The 26,467-nt window shown below is 46.3% G+C and overlaps 3 protein-coding genes across 17 annotated transcripts in view; 2 read left to right on the top strand and 1 right to left on the bottom strand.

Annotated features, from left to right (window-relative positions):
• The first annotated feature begins 386 nt into the window (after positions 1-386).
• On the top strand, positions 387-7,049 carry ppp2cab (protein phosphatase 2 catalytic subunit alpha b). Its single transcript, XM_029173964.3, has 7 exons — positions 387-658; positions 5,041-5,250; positions 5,328-5,501; positions 5,581-5,670; positions 5,773-5,934; positions 6,005-6,123; positions 6,296-7,049. The coding sequence occupies exons 1-7, from the start codon at positions 557-559 to the stop codon at positions 6,366-6,368; spliced, it is 930 nt and encodes a 309-aa protein (XP_029029797.1). The 5' UTR covers positions 387-556; the 3' UTR covers positions 6,369-7,049.
• Positions 7,050-8,572: 1,523 nt separating this feature from the next.
• Positions 8,573-11,726, top strand: skp1 (S-phase kinase-associated protein 1). Its single transcript, XM_029173535.3, has 6 exons — positions 8,573-8,732; positions 9,387-9,486; positions 9,573-9,646; positions 10,048-10,191; positions 10,775-10,915; positions 11,031-11,726. The coding sequence occupies exons 2-6, from the start codon at positions 9,390-9,392 to the stop codon at positions 11,064-11,066; spliced, it is 492 nt and encodes a 163-aa protein (XP_029029368.1). The 5' UTR covers positions 8,573-8,732; positions 9,387-9,389; the 3' UTR covers positions 11,067-11,726.
• An 82-nt stretch (positions 11,727-11,808) lies between these two features.
• tcf7 (transcription factor 7) overlaps positions 11,809-26,467 on the bottom strand; it is a 45,704-nt gene continuing 31,045 nt past the window's right edge. For 2 of the 15 annotated variants that reach the window (XM_029173524.3, XM_029173528.3), the window contains 9 exons: positions 24,319-24,406; positions 21,639-21,728; positions 20,545-20,664; positions 19,854-20,016; positions 19,509-19,616; positions 18,699-18,746; positions 16,740-16,788; positions 16,018-16,090; positions 11,809-13,527 (listed from right to left, as the gene is read on the bottom strand). In XM_029173524.3, the coding sequence (XP_029029357.1) occupies positions 13,158-13,527; positions 16,018-16,090; positions 16,740-16,788; positions 18,699-18,746; positions 19,509-19,616; positions 19,854-20,016; positions 20,545-20,664; positions 21,639-21,728; positions 24,319-24,406 (1,109 nt within the window). In that variant the 3' untranslated portion in view covers positions 11,809-13,157. Of the gene's footprint in view, positions 13,552-16,017; positions 16,091-16,739; positions 16,789-18,698; positions 18,747-19,508; positions 19,617-19,853; positions 20,017-20,544; positions 20,665-21,638; positions 21,729-24,318; positions 24,407-26,467 lie in introns of all 15 variants that reach the window. The other 13 variants (XM_055514557.1, XM_029173529.3, XM_055514558.1 and 10 more) reach the window with 13 other exon arrangements.

Consider the following 26,467-nt stretch of genomic DNA (forward strand, 5'->3'; position numbering starts at 1 on the left):
CATTTCACTATGAGTTACTCTACCTGTCACAATCTGCCTCAGCTTTTTTGTTCCACTGTTCTGTAGGTCAAACCAAAGTTTTGTCATTGTTTCCAACACATCTGGATCAGAGTTGCATCTTTAAGTGTAGTAACCAATTAAAAATAAAAACAGACGTTATTTTGTAGCATTGCGTATAAAGTACGCGTTATAGTTTACATTTTAGATATAGGTAAATACTTTTACTGACTCTGTGTCTTAACAAATATGCGTCTCTCATACAACCATGCTTTTATTTCGAAGGTCACCGCCGGATGTGCGGTGTTTATTAGCGACCGGCTGGATACACGCTATTTTAAGGGTGGATCCGGCCACTGACGGCTCCCTCCTCCTCCTCGTCGCCCCGTTTCAGGCGCATCGTAGCGGTCTGGCTGCCAGAGGTGCATGCGTCGCATTTAGCAGCTTTGGACGCTGTAGAAAAGACAAGACGACGCCGCGGGAACGTCTCCTAAACGAATTTAAGGCCGGATAGCGGATCAGTAGACGAACTGCTGTGACCCAGAAAAACCGCGCAGAAATGGACGAAAAGGTGTTTACGAAGGAGCTCGATCAGTGGATCGAGCAGCTGAACGAGTGTAAGCAGCTGTCGGAGGGACAGGTTAAAACACTTTGTGAAAAGGTGAGTACTTTCTAACTCTTTACCGTCTCCTTCCCTCTTTGCCGCCGCCTTCCAGACATTCTTAAAATGGCGTCCGCGGGGTAACGTTACATTTGGCTGCGCTGTGCGCATATTTCACCGCTCGGTTGTTTTTTTTATCTCATACGTTCTGATTATAGATGTGAGTAGGTTGTGAAGTTTGAGCACAGGTTTCTGGGTCCCAGTGTTTAGCACTAACGTGTCAACATGAGCGCCTGTCACTGCGCTTTTACCCAACGTTGCCCAAAAGCAACAAAAGGCCAGTTGTGTTTTCATTTAGTGTTTAATTGTGCTGCTGCGGGTTTTGGCCACTCAGGTGTCGCTTCACTGATCTAGGAAGTGTTTTAGTGTTTCCTCTGTTTCCGCAGACTCCAAATCCGTGACGTGCAGGGTTCTGTTTGCTCTGCTCCTCTTTTGGCTGCTTTTGCAGACTTTTCGGGCCTGAGCTGGAGCTTAACCCACTATTTCTCCAATATCCTTCCTGCCACCTGCTGATTTGCAGCTCCAGGTGTCATGGGATTAAGGAAACGTTCGTGTGTGTGTGTGTGTGTGTGTGTGTGTGTGTGTGTGTGTGTGTGTGTCAACAGATTATTACAATGGAGTATTTACAGATGGATATTCATGTTTTCCAGAATCCCCCAGAAGCCAGAGTTTGCTGTTTAATGTTGCTTTATGTCATGAGCTATTTCTGATTTCTGCTGGTTTTGGTCACAATTCCAAAATGGTCACAATAACAACAGGCTAAATGTGGACAGATGTCTTGTTTTTGCCCTTTGCCAGATGTGCGCTTCATTGTGGTCTGCAGCTGTGCTACCATGTTTAGAGTGGTGTTCATTTAAGGTTAAGGGTAAAGTTATTCTCAAGTGGCTCTTTTTCACGGACAGTTCCACGACCTCCAGTTAACATCTCCCAGATGCCTTGTTTTCTTTGGATGTGGTCATTTCCAGTTGTTTAAAATACATTATTTGCTGTTGGTTTTTAGGGTGAGTTGGGTCAAAAAGGCTGCTAGCTTTATTGTTAGTGTGTTTGGCTTCATTACGTTTTGGAAAAATACCTCTTGGCCAAAGGCTTGGTTTTGATGTGGGCAAGCAAAGAATATGTATAGGGCCCTAAAATGTTATTGAAATGTGAGCTATACAATAATGACCTTTTGTCGCTCTTGTTTGTCTCCTGTTTCCTTCCTAAGATGCAAAAGGCCTTAACAGTGGTCAGGAGGAAAAAGGAAACCTGTACAGTTTACTCACACTGAGGCTGAATTATTGTCCCTCTCATCTGTGCTCAGCTGTGACCAACTGTCGACCTGTCTACCTGCATTTAACAGTGTTTTCACCTGTGCCCTAAGGCAATATTTTCAGCACAATCCACCTACACTACATCCTCTCTAATGTAAAAATAGCAGAGGGTCTGATTGATTTGGGGTTGCATGACTAACAATATTAAGGCCTTTGTTGCTGAGAGGATCAGAGAGTGTGACTCAGGACAACATTGTTCCTTGTGAGTCAGAGTGGCTGCTTGTGTTTGGAGACGTATGTGGGTGTGGAGGAATGAGATGTGCTGTGTAATCCGTCCTCAGTCTTTTCATTTCAGTTTTCCAGCTGCTGCAGGAAGGAAAGATCATAGGTTTGCTGTAGTGTTTAATGTGCAGCGACCACGGAAATCATAAAAGCTTCATCCTGTTTATAGCAATTATTTTCAGCATTATGCAAAATGTCCCTCATCTTAAGATGTTCTTTCTGTATTTAATTTCTGTCTTAAAGTAGTGATGTCTCCAGTTTGAGCATGTGATGTTCAGTGATTGCAGAAAATGACACATTCACATGAAACACATTTTTGTGTCAGTTACACATAGTAAATGTCACTGAATGTGAACCTGATGAATCACACAGACACATCCTTTTATTGACCTTTTAGTTTTACTTTCCCCGTGTTCAGAAATAAACCTTTTTGACAGTTAAGTACCTGTTTGTCAGTTTAAACCTTCTCTGCTCGTTTGAGCACATTCAACTATTTAAACCTGAACTTATTAGTTGTTTTGTCTTCGTATGCAAAGCATCATCGACTGGAGCTTACGAGGCACTTTACACAAAAGTGTTGTTGTGAAACATCAACTCAGACAGAAATGCTGAGAGAATGCTGATTTAAAAGCCTTAGTCAGTGTGGAAACCATTGCCTGTGAGCAAAGAGGGCTGTGTTTGCTGAATGAGGTCACTGATTTATGCAAAAAAAGGAATCATTCAAATTGGTTTCAGTTTTCACCAGCGGTCCAAGATGAAGACAGCTAAAGTAATGAATATTATTCAGCAATACAGTGATCACTGTGACACAAAATGGCCAATGCTGAAGTTGCAAAAGTATCTTAGGAGGAGACACTGACTCTGTCTGCTTTTATTGCCTAGACGTCCACACTGATTCTAGTTGTAGAAGAAGATCCTTAACTCGTAACTACTATCATGGGTGAAGTCAGCGCTTGTGGTTAAAAATTTGCCCAGGGGCCAAACTTAATTCGCTGTAAGTCGTCTCCAGGAGAGCGCTGGCCGCGTTCGACCCACTTTAACATATTGCAGCAGCTGCGACGATGCTGCGCTCACTGCTCGGCTGAGCACTTTGACAGTCTGACGTCTTGGCTGTGATCCTGAACAAAGTTCCCTCCCTGCAGCCGGTCTGGGGCATTTCTGTTCCAGGTGTGGCCAGAATCTGGGTGAGGGACTTATGTAACGTCTCTCCTTATTGCCAGCTGTGACGTGTCATGTCATAAATACAGAGACACTAAAACAAGATTTCAGTTGAAGGTGGAGAGTAAGTGTTGATTTAATGTTTTAAACCTGCAACCAAATTTGAACAGATTTGTGTTGTAGTTACAGAATCTATTGCATGTGGTGATTGTTTTGCCTAATCTAAAAAAAAAAGGACAGGAGCCACAAAGAAACTCTCCTCAATAGGGGACGTAGAACATTCTGTGGAAGAGCAGCTCAGTTGACTTCAGATCAGAAGCCCGGGTCGGGCTGTCGTCTAAAGGCTGCTGCCACATGGTCGATGGGCACGTGGACGCTGTGTAATGTAGGTCAGCGTTGTGGAGCGCTGCCTGCCTGCGCCGCCGTCTGCTCCAGCGTCAGGCAGCCTCAGCACTCTGTCGGTGTCTGTTCTGCTATTCAGCGTTCCACAGGAGAACGCCAGGCGCTCAGTTGGGAGTGAACCAGCAACACTTCATGTGATCATGCTGAAATATAATAAACTCCTAAAAGTCACTAAAACTGTTGCAGCGTAGAAAGTAGCTTGCGCGCCTCTGTATCTGTGTCATTGTGAAGCTCAGCACGTCCAACATGTCGGTGGTCACTCGGTCGGGGCATGTTTCCCTCAGAGGATTTGCTTGCACCAGAGCTCCAAGCTGCCCCCCCCCCCCCTTTATTCTGACCGGCAGACTCGAGGAAAGGTTCTTATTCTGGGTCTCTAGGTTGAGCCCTGTTTAAACCCTGACCCCCTTTTAGGTCCTCTGTTTTATTGACAAGAGTATGAAGTCAAATACTTAACTATAATTTAGTTTCAGCATCAGGCAATAAATAAAATGATAGAAAACCTTTTGCATATTATGACATCTTTGTGATTTCCGCTTGTTCTGACTGAATCACTGGACATTAAAAACCAAGCGCTTTGTGCCAGAAGCTGAATCACAGGCTGCAGCAGCAGGTTATAGAAAGGAACTATTTTTAGTTAGTTATTTGGTGTAGTGACTGTTGCCACTCCCCTCGTAGCTATAACTGACTCAGCCGAATGTTCCGTCTCAAAACATGAGCACTGGTTCTTTTCTGTGTTACACTAATGGATTTCAGGAAACGCTGCAGTGCAACCAGAGCTGTGTCTGTGCTTCTGGGCACAGACACATGAAACAGGACTCGCGCACAGAGGAAAGGTTTATGGCCTTGGACAGATTATGGTGGTAATCACTGTGTAGCAACTTGATGCAGACCTCACTGGAGGCCGATGGGGGAATTACGCAGAAATGCTGGTAGGAAATTGCTCCTTCCTGAATTAAAGAGAGGGAGAGAGAACAAAGGATGAAATAGAAAATTACAGTGACTGCAGTAGCTGAATACGTGAGCACAATAGAATGAGCAGAACAGTGAAGTAGCACACATCAGTGTGGGGGATTATGCACTACACGGAAAATGTTAGGCTATTGATTATTCAGTGTCCAAATATAAACCAGTGTTTCAGAGAGGCTTCTTCCAGTGGACCAACTCCAAATGTATAGAGCTCATCCTCTGCTGCGGTTTGGATTTCTGCCATTATCTCATTCCTCTTAGTTTTTGTCCTCTAATCCATGAGCCATAGTTGAATGTTTGTGTCTGTGTGTGTGATTCCTGCAGGCAAAAGAAATTCTGACCAAGGAGTCAAACGTCCAGGAGGTAAGATGTCCGGTGACGGTGTGTGGCGACGTGCACGGACAGTTCCACGACCTCATGGAGCTGTTCAAGATCGGAGGCAAATCTCCAGACACAAACTATTTGTTCATGGGAGATTACGTGGACAGAGGGTACTATTCTGTAGAAACCGTCACTTTACTGGTAGCACTTAAGGTAAGTTATGGTTCAGAAGTCATAAATGTTATTTAAAGGGAAACCGGAACAATAAGACTGTGTCCTCTGTCCTTAAGGTTCGCTTCCGGGAGCGCATCACAATCCTCAGAGGGAACCACGAGAGCAGACAGATCACACAAGTGTACGGCTTCTATGACGAGTGCCTACGGAAATACGGGAACGCCAACGTTTGGAAGTATTTCACAGACCTGTTCGATTACCTCCCTCTCACCGCCTTGGTAGACTCTCAGGTGGGAACATGCGTCGGTGCTGGTTTCATGTAAATATAGACTGTGCACTGTCTGAACAGAACTTGTCTTATTTTTCCAGATTTTCTGCCTTCATGGAGGACTGTCACCATCCATAGACACATTGGATCACATCAGAGCACTGGACCGTTTACAGGAAGTGCCACACGAGGTGAACACTAAACAGCATTTTTCATACGGTTGCAGTTAAATCGTGAAGGTGGCTGTTTGCGTTCCCTAACAGGCTCTTCCTCCTGTTGTTGGTGCTTTGCAGGGTCCCATGTGTGACCTGCTGTGGTCGGACCCTGATGACCGCGGCGGCTGGGGCATCTCTCCTCGAGGAGCTGGCTACACCTTTGGGCAGGATATCTCTGAGACTTTCAATCACGCCAACCGCCTCACGCTGGTGTCACGTGCCCATCAGCTGGTTATGGAGGTGTGTACTCATGACGGACTCAACAATCGCCCTGAAGACTTGTTTTAATGAATCTGCTCCCTTCTCCCAGGGTTACAACTGGTGCCACGAGAGAAACGTGGTGACAATATTTAGTGCTCCCAACTACTGCTACCGCTGTGGAAACCAGGCAGCGATCATGGAGCTAGACGACACCCTCAAATACTCGTTGTAAGTAACCTGCTCATGTAATTCTGTGGAATTGAAGCTAAAGCACTAGTATTTCCTTTTGAAATGGGTTTTATATGCTTCCATCAGTTGTGACGTTATCAGGCATTAAATAGTATCAAATTCCTCCATATTTGAAGAATAACCTTTGCTTCTTGGATCCCTTTATTTCCAGCTTGCAGTTTGATCCTGCACCTCGTAGAGGCGAGCCTCATGTCACTCGTCGCACCCCAGACTACTTCCTGTAAACTCTAACCTTTTAACCCTTGTACAGTCAAGTCCAGTATTGCCATGATATGACCTTCAACTGATAGTGACAAAAAGTGGAGGGCGTGAGACCGGGGGGGCTACACAACAGTGCACATTGATTATCTACACAAAGACCTATTTAAGCATTTAGCAAAATCGATGTCTGAGTGTCTATGGATGGACCAAAGGGTGTGTGCCATAATCATCAAAATATTCACTGCAGAGGACTTGTACTAATAAGAGTAATGTTCTAATTTCTCATTCTGTAGCTGGACTTGTGGCACCAAAGTCCACGACAAAGATTTGATGCTTCAAATGCGGCTGTTTAAACCCCACAGGCCATGGCTTCTTATATTTAGGAGACCGAAAATATGATCTGTTTGCACTTTTGTACATCTAAAGAAATGTATCATATGTCAAAAGATGAAAATGATTTCACACTACAGATGTTTTTTTTCCTTTTTTAAAAAATGAATAAAGCCCAGGTAAGGCAAGTTTTAAACAAGGTTTCTTTATCCCATGCACCTTTTTAGAGACAACCCCTTCTTACGCAGTCCACCCAGCTTGGTGTATATGATTGACAGATGATGGAGCATTTATCCACATCAACTCACTGACTCCCTCTGATATACAGAGTCTGTATTAACCAAGCCATTTGATTAATAAAGACAAAGGCTCGATGTGACTGTGTTGCTCTCTTTCTTTCTTTTGGTTCTAAAGAACTTGGCCCTTTTTGAAGAAATGATCCATCATTTCATGTAAATTTGATTTGTAGTTTACAATGAAACTGTGTGGGACCAGTTTAATGACCGGCTAGCACCAGATTAGCAATCTAAAAATAGTTTCCGGTTGTTTGCTGTGAAGGGGTCTTCCCCTTTAGTAGTGTCATTATATGGAAACTGAGCTGTCTTAGATACTGTTTTGTTGTATCATGGCATCTGTGTCTCTCAAACCAGTGCAAATGTTTTTCAGTAATCAAGGCTTGATTCATACACTGATTTGAACACACTTTCTTTGAACCTGAATTTAAAGTTTAACTTTTGCAAAGTTGGATAGATTAGAAAGAGCCACAGACTTCATGGCTACATATAAAAGTAATGCTTAATTAATGGCACTTAGAAAATAATATTTTTCTTGTGTGTAACATTTCTTTCACCTCGAAGCAGAAAGTACCCCCACTTGGTACCTTAAATCACCACATACCAATCCATGCGGCTACAGTATGACGTCACATCATGCAGATGGACTCGTTAATGACTTAACTACATTTAGCCACAAACTTCAGTATAAAACTTAGCTTTGCACCCTTTGATACTTCACTGTTTATATTTTAACTGAATTTAAATCAATGGAATTTTTTATTATAAAATGTATTTTTTATATCTATTTCATCAGTGACAATATGATTATAGCGCTTGTGTAACTGCCAAAAGGCAAACAAACATTTTTTAAAACCTGAAACCTAAGGTGATCGATTGGACCCAACTTTTTTTTTTGTATTCTAGTTAATATAAGATACCGACTTACATTTATGTTTTGCTGTTTTTAATGTATGTACCTTGCAACTTTATGACGTCATCTATTTGCGCACACATATCGACGACACTGTTATTCTATTCGTCGCTTGTTCCTGTTATCTGTCATACAAAGGTCACGCAGCGCCACCTGGCGGCCAGGCAATAAGGGTGCATGCAGTCAGACGGTGAGAGCAACTTGAAGGAAAATGAAAATCCTGACAAAAACAGTGCACAGGTTGTCTTCTGTGAGGTCCTGCACATCCGACCCTATACAAGCAAATAAATAACAGATTCTACACTCAGAAAAGCTGCTAACATCGCTGCGGACCTTTACTAATCACAATCGACTACAGCCGTGGCTTTGAAGCCAAGTTAAATTTTAAAAGTGTCAAAACCAAACAAAACAACACAAAAATTAGAAAATAACACACTACCGACAACAGCGCAAAACACATTTTTGTGGAACCTCAAAGGCGATGTGACACATTTCTCAAAGGAAATTTACTAAGGGGATAGAAATCACAAATACAAAAATAAAACGCTAAATGACATAATTTTGTCTTAAATATAATCGTTTATAATTCTTACGATTATAGCAAACAGTACTCCTGTTACATATATTGTTTGTTTGCAAATTTGCTTATTAATGATTGACCGCCAGGCCACGCCCCCAACACCCCTCCTCTGCCCCCACCCCACCCCCCCGGTCTGACGCGGTCAACCTCCGGGCGGCAGCATCGCGTTCGCCCTGAGATTTTCACCGCTGTTCCGTGCATCTGCGTCTGCGAGGCCCTGCTGTCGACCACAGAGGACTCCCACCTCTGGATTTGTCTTAAAACATTTACGGTCCGTATTTCCGTAAAGCCGAATATGCCATTTTCGAGCTTTGTCGTGTTTTGTTTCAGTTTTTACCCAAAATGCTGGGATGTTGTAGCTCGGAGGCCTCGTTAACAACCAAAGCCTCTAGCGTAACGTTAGCTTCGGCATTGTGCAGGCGAATGCTCAGTTGTTTTATGTTTTATTTAGTAACTGTAATTCAGATAACAATAGTGTCTAACGGACTTTCGCACACGACCCAACTCGCGTTCATGCTTTAGCTTTAAGTCAGAGTTTCTCTCCCAGACAGGGCCACGCTAGCTGACGCTGCTACGTTAGCATAGCTAGCTCGTTTGGAGGCGACGTTAGCTTCAACCATTTCTCATTTGTGTTGTCATTGTTACTGGTAACGACCGCGTAGGTATCCGTACAAGATGTTAACATTTGTACCGTCTTTATTTTTATTTCTTTTCGAAGTAACTTTTAGGAAGGTTGATTTTGATGATCTGTAAACAACCACCTTGTCAGCTAGCCATGGCAACAATATCAGCCATGTTAGCTAACGCTAACTGCACACAACTGGTGTCAGCTGTTAATCGGAGTTTGTTGGCTAATCACCCTTTGTACACACGCGTTAACGTGGTTACTAGTACATGTGACTAATTGTTGACTTCCTCTTTGCAGACAATGCCCACAATAAAACTACAGAGCTCGGATGGGGAGATTTTTGAGGTGGACGTGGAGATAGCAAAACAGTCTGTCACCATCAAAACCATGTTAGAAGGTACAACTCAAATCCACTCTCACTTGTGACTTGTGTTTACAATCCATTATGAGACTGATGCTTGACTATCGTTGATACGTTGTCAGATTTGGGAATGGATGATGAAGGAGATGATGACCCAGTTCCTCTTCCCAATGTAAATGCAGCCATCCTGAAGAAGGTACAGAATGCATAGCAATACCTCACCCACCTGACTCGACCAACAGACAGTTTAGTTCAAAAGCTACTTGTATGTTAAAGGCACAAATTTATTTCTCATATGTTTACATTATTTAAAATGCCCTAGATCAAACCTATATAGACAGACTTTCCACTAATGTGGAGCATGTATGCTTTTATTTAAAACACTGATTCACGCTTCTCGGTGCTTCTAGATGTGCAGAAACATCGCATGTCTCGGTACGCAATGAAAGTTGCTGTGGGTGGTGGTCTGTTAGATTGAATTGAACTTGGATAAGATTAAAACTTTATATCTGTGAACTGTACCCCTGGTTTTGTTAAAAAAAGTGTTGATATTTTTTTAAGTGCAATTGCATAGCGGCTGTGTTTTTGATCATTCAGGTTATTCAGTGGTGCACTCATCACAAAGATGACCCTCCTCCTCCTGAGGATGATGAGAACAAGGAGAAGAGGACAGATGACATTCCTGTTTGGGATCAGGAGTTTCTCAAAGTGGACCAAGGCACCTTGTTTGAACTTATTCTGGTAAATCAATTTAATTTTATTACAGATTTGGTTTTAATTTAGAATGACAGAAGTGTTTTTACATGAATGGACCTGTTTGGCTGCGTGTGAAAGGAAATACTAGCAGGTTCTGCGGGTAATTGCGAAATTAGCTTTTACAGCTTTAGAGCTTCCAAGAAGTGAAACATTAGTTGTTGGTGCCTCTCACTGGACATGTGACTTATTCAACATGTTGACATGCTGACGACACAGGACTGTCAAATAACTAACTGAATTCCCTGCTTAACATAAAGACAAATGCAAGGCATAAACAGGTTGTGTGTTCGCTGAGCTCAACAGGAATGTTTAGTATGTTGTAACGTTATGCCTCTTCTAACACAGGACAGTTTACTTTGTGAAAACCTGCTTATGGTTAAACCGAGCATGAAGCATTAAACCCTGACAGTCAGAGAAACTACAGCAGTGAAATTCATAAGTAGCTTCATGCATTGTAGTCTGTATGCAACAGTAAATTCCCAGGTTGTTTATAAGCCTCTAGATGCTGAGATTTCTCCTGACGACCTTTTCCCTGCTCCTTCATATTCATCTGTTGTCTTGTGTTCAGGCCGCCAACTACTTGGACATCAAAGGCCTGTTAGACGTCACCTGCAAGACTGTGGCCAACATGATCAAAGGCAAAACCCCGGAGGAGATCAGGAAGACGTTCAACATCAAAAATGATTTCACAGAGGAAGAGGAAGCCCAGGTAGCTTCTCCACTCATCACCCATCTGTCACAAACAAAATCTAATATATTAATGGAGAGATATTTAGCTCACAACATTAGCCTGTTTGAAAACTCAGCCTCTCTTTTGTCCACAGGTACGCAAAGAGAACCAGTGGTGTGAAGAGAAGTAAAGATCCTGTCAACACCACCACACAGAGGATTGTCCCCGCTAACCGGTTGCACTGGCGTTGTTCATACTTGTTAATATTTACATTTAGTATATTTAGAGCCACATAGCCCCTGCCCCGGTTTCCCCATCTCCCAGTTACTGTGTACCATTAGCATGAGCTTTTTAACTTGCCTGAGTGATGTTAATTTAAATAAAGAAGCTCCTTTCTGTTTCCACAAATTTATGTTGTGTATTCTTATAGAATAAATAGACCTGGATTCATGGTTTTGTTCCCTGAATAACGATGACTGTCCTTTGCTTTCATACCCTACTCTTACTGACCGCTGTGGTTGTCTTTTTGTACTGGACAAATTTGTTTTTCTTTAGGTTAACTGATATGTTTTTTGGGGAAATTGCAAGAGTGAATTTTTAGTTTTTTGCTCTAACTGCATCCGGTCTGTGAAAACTTTTTAGGAGAGGAAAAAAGTGAAGTTTTGGAGTCAAAAGCAGTTTTATTTTTGCAAAAGTTGTCTGTTGGACTAGAAGTACTTGTGTTGTCACAGCGTTGGAAAGCTCACTCCTAATTCATGTTGTATTGAAATGGAAAGTACTCAGACAAACTCTTGGCTTTTTGGGGATGCTGGAACGTATACTGAAGGAGTAAATAAAACACGTAAAAGAACAGATGGTGTTTGTGGTTTTTGCTGCAGGGATCCATGCATTATTCTACAAATGTGTTGTAATCGAAGTGAAGCTGGTCAAAATATTCAAAACACTTTTAATACATCAATCCATACAAGTAATACATCAGAGGCTTTTGAGGCATTAAAAATACAAAAGACATACTTGGGGTGTTTCCACTACTGACATGAACGTCCTGGAATTAAAACAAACCATCTCTAGCACACGAGCGCTCTCTGCTGGGGAGAACTCGGCCTACAGTTTGTCCACAGTGCTGGAAGCAGCACAGGAAGTCGAAGCACTTTCATTCAAATGTGTTGTTACAATAAAGTTGGCACATGCACGCATTGAGAACATGTCAGCTGAACGCCGCTGCAGCAACACGACCGAAAGAAAGAAGAGTAGAAACACAATGTATCGCCTTTAGAAACGGTAGAAAGGAAACGTTTTTTTGTTATTTACCTTTTCTTTTTTTACATAAAAACATATAAAAGTTTAATTATAATAGGGAATTCCAACATTTATAAAACTTTACAACACAATGCAATATAATAGTACCCATTTGGTCTCAGATTAGTTCATGAAGCTGCAAAATGTTCAAAGGAAAATAGTCAACGGATTAAAATAAAGAAAACGTCCACACTAGCAAAACATCTGACCTTTATAAAACCACTTATTTATACAAAAATACCAAAAAAGGAGACATCAGGATAAAAATGAAATGGTGGATAAAGCGAGATACAAACAGCCGGAAAGTGCCTTATAAGAACGATCATCAGGAAGAAGTGGTCTTCTTTCACCTGCTGTTAATCTGTCAGAGAAGCTGCGCAGCATTTATTGAAAACGTCTGGAAATGAAATGAAACTGATTTTAAACCTAACAAAGCGGCAGCTTTAGGAGCGGTTCTGAGGTTCTGCTGCTCACGGATCTCTGCTGCTCATTCTGCCGGAGGCCGTGGCTCGGTTGCAGAACGGTTTCTGATTGTCGTGGAGGTCAAAGCACAAGGTCAGCTGTTAAAGGTTACAGCACCAACGCGTCCTCACGCCAGGACGGGTTCAAAGCGTCAATACGTTTTAAAAGCACATCTTTATGGCGTCACCAGTGCTGCAAAGGTACGGAATCAACAACTGTTTAACTTGATTCATTTTCTGTCTCTAAGCAACCTGATGCTGGGTTTAATTTTAACTTAACTTTATTAGCTGATGCCTGAGGCACACACACACGAGATGTTTGTGTAGCTCTTGCAGAGCATTTAGACTGAGTCAGGCTCATTGTAAATGATGCATTTGGTGAAGAAGTGCAGCCTCTGGAGCTCAGGTTTTAGAGACTGCAGGAGAGTCGGTCATTTTCTTGGCTGCACTGTGGATGACTGTGGAGATGACGTGAGCATGGTGTCTTCATGGAGGAAGCGGAGGTGACCAGCGTCAGGCCGCTAAGTCTCTGTTAGCACTTTGAGAGAAAGTCCTGCAGCCTTGGCGGCCGACAGCGGCGCCGTGGAGCCGAACGCCCGCTTGCCGGACAGTTCCAGGCCGACGAGGCTGTGTTTGGTGGGAGGCTGACGCGGGTCGCCGTGCGCTAAGCGTGTGTGAGCGCGTGCGGGCGGAGACAGGGCGAAGTGTGCCGATGGGGAGGCGGGTGGAGGGGAGCAGCCCGGGGATGCGGGGCGCTGGAGCTGGGGGTGGAGGCGGTGGCGGGAGGGGGAGGGGGAGGGGGAGGGGGGAGAGTCTATAGCACTTAAATCTGAAGAAGCTGGGCTGGAGCAGCCTCCTCCTTGAAGGTAGCGAATGCACTTCTTTTTCCTCCTAGGAACAGTCAGAGAGAGTTATCTGTGAATAAAGTGTGGATGGTAAACGTCAGCAGGCGTCAGTGAAGATGCTTCATTCACACTGAGCTCAATGAACAGCGACACACACTGAATCCTCCCTAAAGTCTAAAAGTCCCACATCCCAGAAGATGCAGATGTTTCTCTCACGGTCTGATCTCTGGACACTTCATTCAGTCACATGTTCAGTTTGACTCAATCAGCAACACTGTGTTACACCATTAGAGTCATGTTATAAAACGCTGCCCAGCCAAAACAAAAGGTCACAGTTATATTTTATCCCACAGTAATATTTCATTGGACGCCTTTAGCTTTGGCTACGACACGCATTCACTGTGCCTTTGTTTGTTTAGATTGTGAGAATTGAATAATTCAATTAAGATTGAATGTCGTCCAGTGTTGCATCAATCTTTCACCAGGATCATCATCATTGATGATGGTGGAGTCTGACCCTGAGCAAAGCCTCCACCTGAGTGGGGTTGAGGTCTGGACTCTGGTGGGAAATGTGTGAAATGAATGATCGCTGTCATCCTGAAACATCCACTGATGCAATAACCTGGTCGTTCAGTGTGTCCAGGTAGCAGCTCACCTCATTCTACAAACCTGACCGACGGCACTGACCTCAGATCTATTTGTTTTGTTAAATCCAGTGGTGACCTTTTTTTGTCTGGGCAGTTTATAACACTCTCCAGTGTATTGTATCATAAGCAATCAGGGAAAAGAAGAGATTATTGCTTTATTATATTGCTAATTATACAAGCTAAAAATAGCAGCTCAAATGAACCTCTGTTAAATATTCTACTTTTACATTTAATCATCTCACATCTCATTTGAAAATTTGACTTTGTTTTAATCTCTCGCCTGGATTCATGACACAATTAGTATTTTTTTTTATTATATACAGATTTCAAGATTTTTTAAGATTTTCCACCTTTCAGCTGTTTTGACCCCCCCACCTTTTTCCCATTCTGCACCAAATGCAGTGCACCAGTCAAACAAGCAGAGCAGTGACGTGCTGTGCTTTGTGAGGTGTTACACTAATGTACCGCCGAGCACAGCATCAAAGCAGCAAACAGGATCCCATGATCATTACCAGAATATGATATGAGTCACCAGGTTTAACCACAAGGAAAGGCGCTAGGCCATATTTAGAGAGAGGGAGACAGGGAGGAAGAGGGTAATAGAAAGTGATTTCTAAATGTCAGAGTTCACCATCAAAAGGCGCCGGTTACCACACGAACACGAACAGAGAAAGTTGAAAGCAGATGGGCATGAGAAACGCCGTGAATGCAGAGCTGTAGGGAGTTTGTGTGTGTGTGTGTGTGTGTGTTGTGGTGATTAGGATTTGCTCAACCGCATTCACCCCCTTTGTTCTCTCAAACCGAACACACACACACACACACACACCATCAGATTTCCATGACGTGACAGTGGGGAGGACGACGGAGTTGCTGCAGTTCTGTGGAGGCAGAAGCTTTTTCTGCAGAACCGCACAGATTCCTGAGTTCCGCAGGCGCGATGTGGAGTGTGACTGGTAAAATCATCTAAAACTATCTGAATACTGAAAGGAAGCTTCCGAGCTGGAGCTGCTGTTGCACATGAATCTAGCTTGTTCTGGGACCAGTTCCACTGGGCACTGGGTGGAGAGACTCCCAGTTTGTGTCTGTCTGACTGACTTTGCTTGTGTGTTTTCTGCTCGGCTGATGTTCTTCTGACTGCTCTGTTGCTGCCGTTTCTCTCTCTCTCTCTCTCTCTCCTGAGTGAATTCCTCAACGCGCTTCCAAAATAAAAGCCTTGTTTTCTGTGCAGCTCACGGTGGCAGGGAGGTCTCTCATGCGTTTCATCAGCCTGTAACCGCTCTGCAAACGCGCTACGCGGCGGTATTCCCCTTTAACCACATTAGCGTTGCAGAGTTTTTGTGATGCAATGCTTTAACAGCACAGCAGAACCCAAACCACCTTTGACCTTTAAGGTGAGACATCACAGGTACAAACAACACAACGCTTGAGTGGAGCTTGTGTCTAGTTAGTTTGTATGTGTTCATGTTTTAGTGCTGTAAGTGTTAAATGTTAATTCAGTGGTCGCATGCGAAGCTACTCAAACATTCTCTGGGGCAGAGCCGGTCGTCAGGTACGTAATCCACTGGACTGAGTGGGTGATGAAAGCCTAATTCTGCAGGGGGAATATGACTGTACAGCGGAGCAGCTCTGCCTTTGAGAAATGTTTGACTAACAAGAAGCAGTGCAACAGTGATGAGCAGATGCTTGGATGGGAGCGATGGGAGCGATGGGAGCGATGGGAGCGGTGGGAGCAATGGGAGCGATGGGAGCAATGGGAGCGATGGGAGCGATGGGAGCGGTGGGAGCAATGGGAGCGATGGGAGCGATGGGAGCGATGGGAGCGATGGGAGCAATGGGAGCGGTGGGAGCGATGGGAGCAGTGGCAGCGCTTCGCATCGGTGGGTACACACCTGCAGGGACCGCACCAGTCCGTTTGTTGGTTGAGGCCGAAGCGAGCCCGGCATTTCTTAGGAGAACCCGGGTCTGAGAGCAACACGCAGCATGCACAAAACAAGAAGTTAGAAACAACAGAGGCGCAGAAGAAAATGCAGAGGTTAAAGGGTGAGGACGGAGAGGAGAGACGGAGCCGCTCACGGTCCAGAGGAGCTGTTAGTGCAGCGCAGCAAAGCAAATCATCCTGGAACAAGCTGCCCGGGCCGGACCAGAACCGCCCTGCTGGTCGTTAGCTCTGAACACACGGCGACCGTGAACGGTTCATCCTCACAGGTCGACGTGAAGACGAGGAAAAAGGCTGGAGTTCACATCAAACCCTCTGGATTTATCGCGTTCTCCTTCTTAGGAGGCTGCGAGCAGCTGTTTCTACAGTAAAAGCCTGAGCCGTCGACACGTCCTCCTCGACGCGCGTCGATGCCAGCGTTCGCTCCTTCATCGTGTAACCAGACAATAGAGGAACCGAACATGTTCCACGGAGCCGTAGCCGTTTGTACCGGGAATTAAAATGTTGATCATTTGGGTTGTGTGGAAAGGGGAGTGGGTGGGTGCTTTGACGTTAGACACACATCCTGTTGTTCGCCAACGCAACTTCAGGCCCAACTGAACCGTCTGTGACGCTGCAGCGCTGACGGTTGTGGTGTAAGAACGTGTGTGTGAGGTGTGTGTGAGCGGCCCTCACCTGCGCTGGAGTCCTGCTGCTTCTCCCGTTTTCGCCTCTTCTTCTTGCCCTGTTGGAGGAAAGAAAAACAAAATCCCACCAAGACATGAGTCCCTGCAGCTGAAATCCATTTTCAATCAACTCGCCATCAAGGCTGAAAACTATTTGCACATTAATAATGACTCAATGATCACAGTTCATTTGCACTAGATTAGTTACCAGCCGTTGTTTTTCTAATCACGGGAATCAGCTGTTGGGTTTTTATCTGCTGCTTCTTCAATTATAGATGAGATGAGATGTTTGAACAGGAAAAACACAAGACCAGGTTTAAAACTAAACTCTTTGGGTGTTGAAGTCTGTGCTACAGTATATGAATAAATTAAAGCTTCTAATTTTGTGTAAAAGTGCAAAAGGTTCTTTTAGAAAGATGAAAAAAGCTCAGAAATGTTGAATGTGAAACAGTGCATCCCAGATCAGCCACAGACACAGAAGGGCTGTTTTAATATCAGGATTCATGCTTCATTATCTGACTGTACTGCGACTGCTGAGGTGAACTTCAGAGCTGTTCACACAGATCCGGTGATGGTGAAGTGAGGCCTCATATTTGGCTGCGATGGCGGATGTGGGCACAGAGATCGAGCGCCTACGCTTTGACGTCTGGCCTCCTGCGCGCTTCAGCGTCGTGTCTATGCGGTTACAACTCCTCCTCCTGCATCTGCACCTTCGCTGCTCTGCGCCTGTGGGTGTGTGTGTGTGTGTGTGTGTGTGCGTGTGTGTGTGTGTGTGTGTGTGTGTGTCGACTGTATGTGGCTCGGAGGAGAGACCCTCCACTGCTGCGGGGGCGAGATGTGGAACTTCTCTTCCTGTTTTGCTGCTGGGTTCAGTGGCTGCTTCGCTGTGCTGCTTCTAAAGCATGTGTGATGGGGGGGGCCTGGATGGGGGTGCACGTCGTCACCGCATGAGCCTCTCGACAAGAACGAGCTACGAGCTACACGTTGTGACTATGAGCTGAGGGTTTCTGCACTGGTGCCGGATCCGAACAGGGTTTTAATAGCAGTTAGAACCAGCTGTGCAGGTGCTGCCCAGGGTTCACACACACACACACACACACACACACACACACACACACACACACACACACACACACACACACACACACACACACACACACACACACACACACACACACACACACACACACACAGGGTTTATGGCCTTCATCAAACTAACTACGCAGTCCACAGTGTTAGGACGGTTAAAGCTCCATGCACACGCGAGCAGCTCCCACACCCGCGACCTTTAGCTCTGGGTTCTAACACATTCAAGGCACAAACAGAACCACACTGGATTTAATCAGTGCTCATCAGTGAATGTGTTACAAACCACAGCCCAAACGAAATGCCGGCGTTCCATCCTGGCCGTCTGAGAGACGGCAGAGAGGAGCAGATGCCGCTCCAGCAGGTGTCACGAGTGACTGAGGCTTAAGACCTGAAGCCTTGAGTTCAGCCATTATGACTCAGTGTTCGTTTTATTGACTGAGGCTTCAAACGTTGCAGATTTGAGTCAATTCTCAGTGTATTAGAAAACCAAATGACTGCTGGAGATGAGGTGTTTGTCTTCACCGCGTTCGCCCACGTGAGCCAGTAAAGAGCGCGCTAAGCCTGCGGCAGCGAGGCAGTGAGGGCAGCCATGCGGCCCTGCTCTCGGTTAGTTCAGCAAATTGGGCCGATTTATACCTCTGTGTGATTCGTGTTCAACACTTCAACCGTCACAACCAGAGCAACGTGCAAAACGTCATCTCGTGTCCACGACTGGCCGCTGTGACGCTGCTGGTGCAGCACTTGTGTGTGTGAGTCACTGGGATTTTTGGAAAGCTCATGCACACCTTGCACAGGAATACCCACAAGCCCTCATGCAGCTCGTTGCACACTCAGTTTTTCCACCACAGAGGCATAAATCCACCGTAAGACGTGTCCCTACCCAATCAGCTTTACTCTTTTCCCCTGCGACCCCGCTAAGGCCCGCCTCCTGCAAGAGTTCAACAGCACACTGACATATGAGAGGCACACAGCAGCCCAGATACAGCACATCCCCCCAAACATCAGACTGAGACACATGCACACACAGGATCCATCAACGTCTGTAAATACATCCATGCTACAATAATTAAAGCGCGTCATCATGGTGTGTGACTTTGACTGACAGGGCCGGGAGCCAATGATCATGCAGGTTGTTGAGGCGTTGGCCAGTAGGGATTGGTTTTTATTCTCATTGTTCCCCACAAGGAATCGAACGGGAGAGAAAAGGAGTCAAGTGGTTGAAAATGATTCCTGTTATCATTTTTTTATCTGCAGCTTAAATTTCAAATTCAGCTTCTGATTATCAGTGGTTTACGTTAATTTTATGTATGAAAAAATAAGGTTCGTGTGAGGTTTCATTGCTAAACCTGACTTTAAATGCACAAGAAACAAAGCTGCACTTTTTGTTTTCCGATACTGGAAGAAAACCAAACTCTGAGCATTGCTCCTATAAAGTGGAACACAACTCTGTTTGAATAGCTGTATAAAGCTCTAAGCGGTACTATTTAATAATTGAAGGGTGATATAAAAAGCTTTTATTAGTCTTTTTATTTTTCGAGTCTATTTTTATTTGTCACATCAACCAAATGACTTCTTGACTCGAGCCGATTCCCATAAAAACCCAGGTAGAAAGTGCGTTTGTCGTCACTGCACAGCAGGTGTTTTTCTGGCTAACGGGAGGCGCGGGTGTGGCCGGTGCACAGGTGCTTACGTAGTTGTCTCTGGCAGACCAGGTGGGGTACAGCTGCATGTGGAGTTGTCGCTCCTTCCTGGCCAGCTCGTAGTATTTGGCCTGTTCCTCCCGACTGAGCGCGTGCCACTGGAGACACAAGCACACAGTTAGAGGTGGAAACACAGACGGGTCCCGGTCCAACACGGTCCGGGTTGGATGATCTCAGCAGCAGCACAATGTGAGAGCACCAGAGTTCGTGTTACCACAGCGCTCTCATGTTTCTCATGTGTGAAATGAAACAGCGACCTGGAAACAGGATTAGTGTGCGTTCGGCTGTTTGTGTGTGTGTGTGTGTGTGTGTGTGTGTGTGTGAGCATCGCTCACCCTGCGGCCCAGAATCTGGTTGATGGCGGCGCTCTCCTTTAACGTGCACTCTGCGATGACCTTTGCCCTCATCTCCTTCATGTAGAGCATGAAGGCGTTAAGAGGCTTCTTGATCACCGGCTTCTTGGGCTCCTTCTCCCGTTTGGCCTCCACCTGTGGCTTCCTGCAGGGATGGAGGAGGGCGGGGTGGAAACATATGAAAAACAGAGCAGAATATTCCAGTTTGGTGAATAAGTGAATGAGGTTGTGTTGCTTTGCAGGTCTGTGCACTTAGACCCAGTGCGGTTTGCGCTGCTCGGGGGACTTGCAGGATTTGTACTTTCGCACACTACACAGAAAACCACTACAACGCCTCATTCAGGCTGAATTTCACAGAATTTCTACGTGCCCATTGAGCCCACTGTGCTTTAATCCTTAAGCAAACACGTTTTGATCTCTGACTGGAGGAAACCGAGCCTCCCGCCGTGCAGCAGTCGCTGCTGCCAACATGCGAATGACTCATAATTCAGGTCATTGTTTTTCTTTCGGTTCAGAATTTAAAAATCTACAGTTCGGCTCGTTACGACCACAGCTTTGCAAAATGTGGATATAATAGATTTAAACTGAAAGTATTATGTGAAATATACCTTTAAAAAAACTTATTCTAGAACTATAGTGGCATAAATAAACACAAGAGACTGTTTGTACTTACACGTACATGCCCCTGTCGTACTGCTCATGCTCCTGCTTGCCTGTAGGGGGCACTATGGCTGGGTGGGGGATCCCTGTGGGATGCATGCCTGAAGGGCCCAGCATCAGGGAGTGGGGGAACCTGACGGAGACAAAGGAGGAGGACGACGGGAAGAAACAGGCAGAATGTGAGACAAAACAGCCCGAGAGCAGAGAGGACGGCGGGCTTCAAGAAGCAGCAGCGGAGACTTAAGCAATGAGCATAAAAGCGTGAGGAAGTCGCCCGGAGAACAAATCTGCTTAAGGCCCAACCTTTAAAAGCCGAAGAAGTGACTGCAATGATGCTGAAGAGCAGCTGGATTCTGTTTTACGCTGCAAAGAAAAGCATGTGCGGCCACTAGAGGGCGCCCTCACCTCACTGAGCAGGAAGGAGACAGTCACTGAGCACTTCCACTGCTAATAATAATAATAATTAATGTTCCATACGTATTAATAAAATTAAAAAAGTGGAGAATTTAAACTCCACATATTCTACTTCAATTTTTGTCTATTAATTTAAAGAGATTTAAGTTTCCAGTAGCGGCTGCGGACGTAACAGAGGATCAGCAGAAAACATCAGCTGTTTGGGTCTGAGTCAAATAATGCTTCTAAAAGCATTCATGGGGTTTGTTGGACCGGGTCTGTGGGTCGGACCTTCACTGCATACACCAGAAACACAAAACGTGTGGAGAACTGATCCACACAAATAAAGAAGAACCTGGTACCAGATTAATGTTCATCTAATGATCCAAATGTGTAAATGAAAATCTGTAGAGAGTCCCAGAGTTCAGCAGCGCCGCTGATGTAGAATTTCGAAATGCAGCTGTGTTGGTGAGAAGCAGAAGCTGAAGAGAAGCAGGTCCTGAGGTCTGTGCGTGTTCTGCAGCAGCGCTGAGCTCGGTTCTGCTCGGCTCGGCTCGTTTCAGCGCCGCACCCACGTCCTGTTTGCAGCACACTGCCCCCAGCTGGACTTTTACAGCTGCTGCCCAATGAGAACAGAAGCCAGGGGGCTGCAGGCGTGGGTGAGTGTGCTGCAAAGAGGAGGCCTGGCTCGGTCCAACGGGCCGGCTGCGGTACCTGGAGTAGGAGGAGGCGCCGGGGAGGTTGGAGGAGTAGGTCTGCCTGAATCCACAGGGGGACAGGCCGGGATAGACCGACTGGCTCTGCCTGCCACAGCCAGAGGGAGAGAGAGATCCCAGCAGGGGATCAACGCGAGCGTCAGTTTAGGGCTGACGGGGGAACTTAAAGGCATCGTCATGCAGTTCTCTACAAATGTGACACTTTGAAATGAAGATCCAGAGATTTATGCTTAAAACTGCTTGTAATGAAAACACAAATTAGTGTTTGTTCAACATTTTAAAGTTAACACATTTCTCTTTCATTTGTCCTGTAGTTTTATATTCTTTTATTTATCTGTGCAGCTCCCATCTCTCACGTCACGCATTGATCTACGTTATCTGTGTCAATAAGTAAACATAAAAATCTGAAGCATCACTTTTGCAAATTCTTTTATGAAGCAAAATGCTACTTTGATTTTTTGAGGAGCTCCTGTGATCACAGAGATCCCTGCAGAGAGTCTGGAGCTGAGAGTCAATACGTGGCTCACACACACACGCACACACGCACGCGCACGCACACACGCGTGCACGCGCACACGCACACACACACACACGCGCACACACACACGCGCACGCGCACACGCACACGCACACACACACACACACACACACACACACACACACACACACACACACACACACACACACACACACACACACACACAGTGGGAGGTCAAGAGATGTGAGCGAGGAGCTTTTGATATGTAGAAGCCTCCTGCTCCTGAGTCGACCAGCTCCACCCCCGCTGCAGCTCCAGCTCCATATGTTTCACTAAACGCACTCGTCTCACAATCATCATTATCTGGAGCCCGACATGCAGCAGGCAGCGCTGCGTTCGGGGGCCGCGTGGAAGGCTTGACTGCACAGCGGAATGCCGGGAATGATGTGAGGATCCCGGCCGCTTGATCTTGTTACGCATCGACTGCAAGTGACAGCAAAACAAAGCTCATGCGTCCAAACGGAGGCTTCCAGTCAAATGTGACCCACTTTAGACCCACAACATCAGTGCCTGATGATGGTCCTGGTCCTGGTCCTGGTCCTGCTCGGCTCCGGGGGTCCGACTGCTCTCCTGCTCCTCAGGAATTCATTTAAACGACCCAAAGAGCAACTTCATCGCCTCGCAGCACAAAAGTGACCATAAAACGTGATCTGAGCTTCATTTTCCTACGTTCTGGACAGAGCTTGAACTCAACCTCACATTCTTCCAATTCCAGCTGCTCAACGATGGAGGACACGGATATGAGCAGATACGACATTTCAGCTTCTTTCAGCTCATTATTTACATCAGAGGAACGTTTGTGTCCGCGCTGAGGCATCGAGCGTGGTCAGAACCGCGCGTGGGTCGGTTGGTCGACCCGCTCCCTTCACCCCTTCACAACAGGCCGCGCTTCAGCAGCTCACGTCTCCTCCTCCTGAGGCCTTTCAGCTCTGTGTTAATTCCCTGCGTGTTCCTGGTTGGAGCCGAGCAGCCGTGACGCGGAGCGGGAGGTGGTCGTGGAGGGACGGCCGAACAGCAGCACAACAACAGCCTGACATTTAACCCATTCTCCTTAAACACAAGCAGTGAGTACAGAGGCCCAGAACAGGCAGATAATCTGGGTTAATGCAGATTAGCTGTTAGTAAAACTCGAGCAAATCCACAGTGACGTGTTTGAAGGAGATAAAACGTCCATAAATCACAGATTTGGACGTCGGGGGACGTGGACTCGTCCCACACAAACGCCCGCGCACTCGCCAGCTTTCAATTCAAATCTCTGTGACATTTGACGAAAGCCTTGAACGGCTCCTGCCGGGGATTTGGTCGCGGACGCTGTAGGTTGTAATGCACGGATTTGTGCTGATCCATGAATCTACAGAAGTCTGACATTAGAAGTCCATATTTAAGCAGCAGGACGTCGCCGGCTCTGAACCCAAATATGGAACAGATGTGGCCATTTTTCAGAGATGTGCAGAAAGTTCCACCCCACTACTATGTGTGCTACTAGTACTACTACTACTACTACTACTACCACCAGTACTGCTAGAAGTACGGCTGCTGCATTAAACCACTGTGTGAATCAAGACACAGACAGAGCAGCTCCACCAAAGTAAAACATGGACAAAAGCCAAACACACTATGACAGCTTATTTACAGTCCACCTGAGTCTTCCAACATTTCCCAGAATGCACTACACCTCGAGGAAGACAGCACGTTGCATACTTGGTGCTCAGCTCCCATCAGGGCTTTTGGCCGATGACGCGATCGGAGCCAAGAGAGCGCGTGTCAGTAACAGCTTCGCTGAGGGTTCATGTTTAAAGTGACAGTTGTCCGTGTTCCTGTAGCTCAGAGCAGAGGCCGCAGGTCGAGGAGGATCAAAGGGGGTCGGCGGAGGTAAAGGTTCAGTCCTTTGACTCCAGGTGAGACATTGACGTATGTGACTCTGGGATAATTACAGCTTATGAGTTTGAGCTACAGGAGAAGAGTCTTTGTTTGAAAATCAGTTCCTGTGTTTTACAGAATCAGACTAAATTTCAATGGCTCCAATAATTAAACATGTTTGTGTTTTATGTATGTGTTTGGAATAAACTGATACGACAGACTCGATGTTGTTCTCACGCCCGCAGGCCTGTGTGAAGCAAAGTGTGTGAGAGCGACTCACCAGCTCATGGAGGGAGCGATCTGACCCACGCCGCCTGAAGAGAGGGAGTAGTAGCCTGAGAGGTCCTGGGACTGGTGTCTGTGAACGCCTGCAGGACACACACACACACACACACACACACACACATGAACACTGGGCCCTCATATTGTCCATGTAATGACACACGTAATGCTGCGTTGTCCTTTAAACACAGCCTCATTAGGTCGGGTCAGCTGCCCTCCGGCTCGAGTCCCAGTCTGGGAACCTGCTATTAAACACAGGCTGCTCCAGCGTGAGTGTTGGTTCCACTGGTTTCCACTGCCCCCCCCCCCCCCCCCCCCCCCCCACACACACACACACACAAACATCCCTACATTTAGCAACAACGTTTTCCGACAAAGGAGACGCAGACAGCTCGACTCACTGAACAGCCGTCTGCCTCTCTTTGTGCCCTTCAAAGGAAGTCATTTGTCAGCAGGCAGCACCTAGCACTTAGCGCGGCCTCGGCTGCTAACCTGTGTTTGCAGCCCAGGAATGCGGTGGATGACTGTAATTTGGCCGCGGCTCCGGGCCTGTTTCAGGACCCCGAGCCACTATAAATCTGGCGGCTCGGAATGCGTCTGAGTCAGTGGACCTGTCTCACCGCCGATGCCTCCGTCTGTCCCACCGCGCCCGTCCTCCCGTCTCCTCCTCCGCCCTCGTCCTTGCGCCTCGTTTTCGTCCTCACCCCTTCGTTACCTTTCACCTCTCTTTTACCTCTCTCTCGTTTTCTGCCTCCCATCGGTCATTTGCCACATCTGCCATTTCTTCAGTTCTATATTTTATTAATGTGGCTCATCCACAACAGCCACAAGCAGAAAAGCCAAAGTTTTAATGAAACACCAGTGATGCTGCCAGATACTGTCAGACACGGTTACTGCAAATGGATGAAAAGTAAAAAAGCCCAGACCTTATAACTGAACTATCCAACCCGTGTTTAAAAGTTAAAAGTCACCCAGACGTGCTGAGACGAGCAGCTCAGGGCTGCGGTGCATCGCTTTCATGGACGTGATGAACGCCTTTTAAACGAGCTGAGACTTCAAACCGAGCAGCCGCTCCCTGCTGTGACATCTTCCCATCACAAGCGTGCGTGTGTCACGCTTACATCATGGAGGAGTTTTATCACTGGTATCGAGTCAGACAGGAAAACGCGTGCTGCAACGTGCAGAGGGGAGATTTCACCTGTGCTATGCGTTGGTGCAGCCCTTCAAACAAACCCTGGCTTTAATCATCCAGTCATTTACACTCGTAGCGTCTGGTCAGAGGTGGTTTCAGGTGGAAAACACGTGGCTCTGACGGAGACGAGCCAGTACTGCATGAAAGTCAACTGGTCAAACCATAGCCACCACATATGAGTCCGAAAAAGCTGCTCTACGACTCAAAAGCAGAAGAGGCAGCGGCACGAGGTGCAAGATTGCACAGAAATATGAAAGCTCAAAAAGGAACATCTGGGGCAACGCCAGCATCTCAACGACCGCATCAGCATCTCAACGAGAGCACCTCAACGATAGCATCAGCACCTCAATGACAGCATCAGCACCTCAATGACAGCATCAGCACCTCAATGACAGCATCAGCACCTCAACGACAGCATCAGCACCTCAATGACAGCATCAGCACCTCAACGACAGCATCAGCACCTCAACGACAGCATCAGCATTTCAACGACAGCGTCTCAACGACAGCATCAGCATCACAACGAGAGCATCAGCACCTCAACGACAGCATCAGCACCTCAATGACAGCATCAGCACCTCAACGACAGCATCAGCACCTCAACGACAGCATCAGCACCTCAACGACAGCATCAGCATCACAACAAGAGCATCAGCACCTCAACGACAGCATCAGCATCACAACGAGAGCATCAGCATCTCAACGACAGCGTCTCAACGACAGCATCAGCATCTCAACGACAGCGTCTCAACGACAGCATCAGCATCTCAACGACAGCATCAGCATCTCAGCGACAGCATCAGCATCTCAACGACAGCGTCCCAACGACAGCATCAGCACCTCAAGGACAGCATCAGCTTCTCAACGACAGCTTCTCAACGACAGCATCTCAACGACAGCATCTCAACGACAGCATCAGCATCTCAACGACAGCGTCTCAACGACAGCATCAGCA

Source organism: Betta splendens, chromosome 14 (genome assembly GCF_900634795.4).
Source record: "Betta splendens chromosome 14, fBetSpl5.4, whole genome shotgun sequence".
Lineage (NCBI taxonomy): Eukaryota > Metazoa > Chordata > Actinopteri > Anabantiformes > Osphronemidae > Betta > Betta splendens.

What these genes read in the sequence shown, in the direction of transcription:
- ppp2cab (XM_029173964.3), top strand. Translation starts at nt 557, where the DNA reads ATGGACGAAAAGGTGTTTACGAAGGAGCTCGATCAGTGGATCGAGCAG. An exon ending in TACAGGAAGTGCCACACGAG is followed by an intron (nt 5,671 to 5,772) that starts GTGAACACTAAA and finishes GGTGCTTTGCAG; the next exon opens with GGTCCCATGTGTGACCTGCT. An exon ending in GACACCCTCAAATACTCGTT is followed by an intron (nt 6,124 to 6,295) that starts GTAAGTAACCTG and finishes CTTTATTTCCAG; the next exon opens with CTTGCAGTTTGATCCTGCAC.
- skp1 (XM_029173535.3), top strand. Translation starts at nt 9,390, where the DNA reads ATGCCCACAATAAAACTACAGAGCTCGGATGGGGAGATTTTTGAGGTG. An exon ending in ATGCAGCCATCCTGAAGAAG is followed by an intron (nt 9,647 to 10,047) that starts GTACAGAATGCA and finishes TTGATCATTCAG; the next exon opens with GTTATTCAGTGGTGCACTCA. An exon ending in CCTTGTTTGAACTTATTCTG is followed by an intron (nt 10,192 to 10,774) that starts GTAAATCAATTT and finishes TCTTGTGTTCAG; the next exon opens with GCCGCCAACTACTTGGACAT.